Below are 5,108 nucleotides of genomic sequence, written 5' to 3'. Positions count from 1 at the left end.
AAAAGTTCAACGTTAAGACTGCCTGATTTCGAAGTGGAAAAGGCTAAACTCATACACTTCATAATTCAGCTCAAGTAAACCTGTAATTTGATTATTTCTTAAAATATTTACAAAATCATCTGTAAGATTTTGCGCTTATTTTTTTTTAAAGAAGTCAAATTTTACCAATTTCCAGTCTACAAACAGCTCCCAGATTGTGATTGAAGCTTAGCAGGGTACGAAAAACGGATCACGCCGAAAAACAAACGCTTTGTCCTAAGCGGTGCATGTTGGTAACAAAGGCGCTCCGCAACAAACGCATGTCAGGCGATGAGAGCAATAAAACAAACATCGCTTGCCGTGCGTGTGCTGATATTCCGGCTTTTCTGCTGAAATTTTCGACACACATTATCGAATTCATGAGCATTTGGACGAAATAAGACTGTTGCAAACCTCAGAGTTGAGTTTCAGTTGTAAAACAATGCGAAAATCACGATGTGAATATAACGAGACAAATATTCCTACCGTTTTTGTTGTGAACAAACTCGGGAGCGATTTTGTCATTATCTGCTAACAAAAAAACAAAGCGTTGTTGCCGTGCCTTCTTTGTTGCCTATTTTTCGCTTGCGGTGGCATATTCTGCGTACACTGAAGCTTAGTTCAGTACTGAAAACATACCCAGCGTTATAAGTAATCCCACGTATGAGTGAACCAAAGAAGAAAAACGATATAAGTTGTTATCGAGCAGAAAAAAAGTTTGGGTGACAATATAAATACCACTGCCTTATGGGATAAAACATGCACATCACACGGACGTCGTTAGCAATGGCTGCTGATTTAAGGCGGTGGCCGCTAAAATTCTAATTTTCTCCTTTTCCTGTCATTTGCTATTTCGTTGCCGCTCATTTCTACAGCCATGTTACATAATTGGTTGCGACAAAACAGTTACAGCGGTACTTTACCATTTCACTTCTATATTTTCCTAATGTTTATACACAAAAAAGTGAATGGTCCGATACTCAACATAAAATACAAAACAAAAACCAACAATTTGTAACCCAACGGCTACAAAGCATAGTGGAAAAGCAAAGGGAACTACATTTGGCATATGGAGGTTTTTGAACCCTTCCCTTCTATCTATGAAAAGGGAAAAGACCATTAGGCCGAACGTCATGCAGTCGAATGAACAATATCCAGAAGGGAGATTAGGCAGAATGGTCATTGACCAAAATGCCACCAGGCAGAATGATCATCATTATCGCATTGTAACACAGGTTGTACTTCTTGATACTTATGCTGCTCACTCTATCTGTGATTTTTCCTTCTTTTAAAAATAGATATTTTTTTCGAAATTACACTGTAATGAAGGAGTGGGCATTCTAGAAAAAAAAATCGACATAATTTATTCAGACAATTATGTGTTTTTCAGTTAAAAAGCAAATAATAATAGAAGTTTGAACTTCTTCTTAGTAAAAAATGTAAAGGTATGTAAAGACCAGAAAAGTTTATATGATGGTAGGTAAAGGTAAAGGCTATCATACTGATAAAGCATGACTCATAACTTAGAAATTGATCAAGCAAATAAAACAAAATTTGGCATGTAGAGGGTGTTGAAGACAAGGAACGTTTCAAAAGTTGAGAGTCTAATACTCCTCTTTAATCTGGGCGAAACACCCCGCCACTCTAATTAAACAGAATACAGAGAATGTTTGCATAATATGTGCAAAACGAACTAAATTTGGCATGTAGACATTTTTGAAGGCATGAAATGTCTATGATATTGTGAGTCCTTCCAGAGGGTGGAGGGGGTTCTCATACAAATGAATTTGAAATTTTTGCATAACTAGGAAAAAGTGTACGACCGCCGGTTATTAGGCCGAATGAAAAATAGCCCGAATGTTCATTGAATCCTCAGGCAGAATGATTACCATGCCCTCTTCGTCACATAGGTTATACTTCCTGCTGCTAATAATGCTCACTCCATCAAAGATGTTTCCTTCTTTTTGCAATAGGCTGTTCTTTCAAGTCACACTGTTACATTCTCTTAATGGACAAACAACTAAAATTTACAACATACCTAAGTATTTCCTTCTTTTTATAGAAGGTTTTACTTTCGAGTGGCACTGTTGTGTAGTTTATGGCAGTTGAACTGTTAACTCTAACCCTTTAAGTTACATAGATAAATAGTTGGTTAGCAACCGAACCACCAAACAGCATTCTTCATCTGAGATTTTCCCTTTTTTTTTTAAATAGGTTGTTCTTTTGCAGTAGCATTTATGGTATTTTTGCATATTTCAACAATTGGGTTCTATGCAATTGGGTTCTATGCAAAATAAATCATTGTACTTCTGCTGATATTGGACTTAAAAATTAACTAAACCACTTTAAAATGATGAAAATATCAAAAATCATGCAAATAATATGGTCTGATGTAAAACAGAGTCAACCATAATTAAGGTCAATTCATCTATTATTCGCAAATATCCATATATGTGATATCATAATCCAATAATTTACTCCTAAAAGAAAATATTTAGTGAAAAAAATATGTTTTGTTTTTAATAAAAATTTTAGAAGTAACTTTAAAACAAACAGAGCTTGGGGGTAAAATGAACAGTTGGTTGAAACTTTATATAATTTTTATAAGATTTTGTTCAAACTCGATATACTGAAATCTCTAACGCATTGCGTTAGATAACTAGAGTAAAAAGTTAAGAAATAAGAAAACATATTGTACTTCAACAGAATAAAATTGTTATTAGAAAAACCGCCTGTTTTAGTACATTTTTTCAAAAAAATATTTCAATACACTGTAATCTTCATATAAGAAGTTTTAAAATCGTTGCACATACAATTTACATCAAATTTACTGACAAGCAGTTATAAATATCTAATTTACACGATTTAATGAACTTTTAAATATGTGTTCATTTTACCCACATCGATTGTTCATTTTACCCTCACTGTTTTTCGCAACTCGGTTTTCTTGCATTTTTTACAATCGAAAAAAATTAAAGAAAACTGTATAGTTTTGAGCATTTTTTAGGGTGTTAATTTACCCCTATTCCCCCACAACTAATTAATGAATTTTTGAACGGTTCAGGTTGTCCTCATGGTGGCTATGTTCCTGTTCATATGTAGAACAAGTTAAGAAAATTAACAAAAACATTTGAAAAACTATGTCGTAGTGCAAAATCCACAATAAAAATGGGCAATACAAGGTTTGCCGGGTCAGCTAGTAAAATATAAAAATAATTAAAAAAGTGGAATTTGAAAAAATAAATCTCATCCTCAGTGAAACCGCTCACCGTCGAGTTTCGTTCAACTTTTGTAGAGACATCGACCACTGCGCACCGAAGATGCGCCCGCGTGATCCATTATAAAACTACTGGATGCCGGCCAGTGGGACACCATTTGCCAGCAGTCGTCTCACCGGTCACACTCTCTGCACCGCTATTCGTTCAGGCACGCAGCGTCAAATATGAAGGTAAGAATCAAGATCGTTCTTTACTGCTCAGTGATGTGATCAAGCCATTCAAATAATCCACCAAATTTTCGATCTTCTTCTCAGGCGTTCGTAGTGCTGTGTATGGTATTGGCTGTGGTTTCTTGTGTGGTTGTAGGTGATTCCAACAGAAAGAGAAGGCGAGGTCCTTTGAGTAAACTATACGGAGACGAATCATCAAGTGAAAGTGAAGAATACGAACGTCGTCCTGTTAGTCCGAAGAAAAGATACCAGCGAAAAACGCCCAGCTTCAGTGGAGGACCCAGCTACGGCACTGTCAGCTTCAGCCATGGACTACAAAAAGGATATTCCAACTTGAGTGGGGGCTACGGGAAAAGTTCTGGCAGCTTCGATGAAGAGCATGAAGAGAGTTTTCAGTCGTCTAGTGTAAGCAAGGGATTCGGTCATGACTCTGGTGATGATGGGCATGAAGAAGAAGGTTCCAGCCTAAGTGGAGGGTACGGGAAGAGTTCCGGAGGCTTCGGTGGCGGATTTGGGAAGAGTTCTGGTGGCGGTGGAGGGCATAAAGAAAGTTCTGGAAGCTTTGGCGGAGGACATGAACTGAGTTTTGGCGGCTTTGGAGGAGGACACGGAAAAGGCTCTGGCAGTTCTGGTGGAGGACATGGACAGAGCTTCGGCGGCTTTGACGAGGGACATCAGCAAAGCTCTGGTGGGGGATTCAAAAAGGGTTCTGACTCCGATGAAGACGATGGGCTGAGTTTTGGCAGCTTCGATCATGGTCATGAGCAGAGTTCCGGCGGATTTGGTGGAAAACAAAAGCAGAGTTCTGGCAGTTTTGGTGGAGGACACCAAAGTTTTGGAGGTTTCGGAGGTGGAAAGAGCTCTAGCAGCATTGGCGGAGGCCATGGGAAGAGTTCTGCCAGTTCTGGAGGAGGACATGGTTCCTCCAGCTTCAGCTACCAAAACATTAAGCACGTTGCCGATCCTTTTCCAGTTAAAGTTCAAAAGGACGTTCCAGTTCCAGTGAAGGTGCCATATCCAGTCAAAGTAGAGAAGAGTTCCCCGCTAGTTGTAGAGAAAGAAATTCCGTTTGTGGTGGAGAAAAAAGTGCCATATGAAGTCGATCGTCCTGTCCCATATCCAGTAGAAGAGAAGGTCCCAGTAGTTCAGAAGAAATACATCAAAGTCCCAAAGCCGTATCCAGTTAAGATTGTGAAACCTGTTCCAGAGTATATCGAAAAACCAATTTATATCACAAAGTATGTGCCTGTAACATTCCATATCAAGAAGAAAAAACACTGAAAAGTCGTTGTCAGCTAAAATAAGTAAAATAAATTCGTAAAACAACTGAATTTGGGTTAATTCATCCAAATCATATCACATCTTCGACCATTACTAAAATCTGATAAATTCATCTGAAACAGATACAAGCTCACCCTATCTACGCCGCTGATGCTCCTCAGCCCTTAGCATCTCGTCACAGTTCCGATGCGACACTTTCCTGAAATGATATTCCTCGGGAAAGGCATCATCAGCACCCGATTGAGCCGAGGCGCGTGACGGAACGATTGAATCGATTGATGACTGTTTGCGGAACACTCAAGTCGGGTTCTAGCACATGCAGCGAGCTCAGAAGTTCCGTCATAAAAATCTCACAAAGAAC

General features: G+C 38.6%; 1 protein-coding gene across 1 annotated transcript; it reads left to right on the top strand.

Annotated features, from left to right (window-relative positions):
* Positions 1–3,317: 3,317 nt before the first annotated feature.
* Positions 3,318–4,782, top strand: LOC115254606 (keratin, type I cytoskeletal 9-like). The gene is made up of 2 exons (XM_062848924.1): positions 3,318–3,466; positions 3,551–4,782. Exons 1-2 carry the CDS (start codon positions 3,461–3,463, stop codon positions 4,745–4,747), a joined length of 1,203 nt encoding a protein of 400 aa, XP_062704908.1. The 5' UTR covers positions 3,318–3,460; the 3' UTR covers positions 4,748–4,782.
* Positions 4,783–5,108: the final 326 nt, after the last annotated feature.

The sequence above is a fragment of the Aedes albopictus genome, chromosome 2 (assembly GCF_035046485.1).
Source record: "Aedes albopictus strain Foshan chromosome 2, AalbF5, whole genome shotgun sequence".
In the NCBI taxonomy this organism is placed as follows: Eukaryota; Metazoa; Arthropoda; class Insecta; order Diptera; family Culicidae; genus Aedes; species Aedes albopictus.
This window is presented reverse-complemented; position numbering and strand designations above follow the sequence as displayed.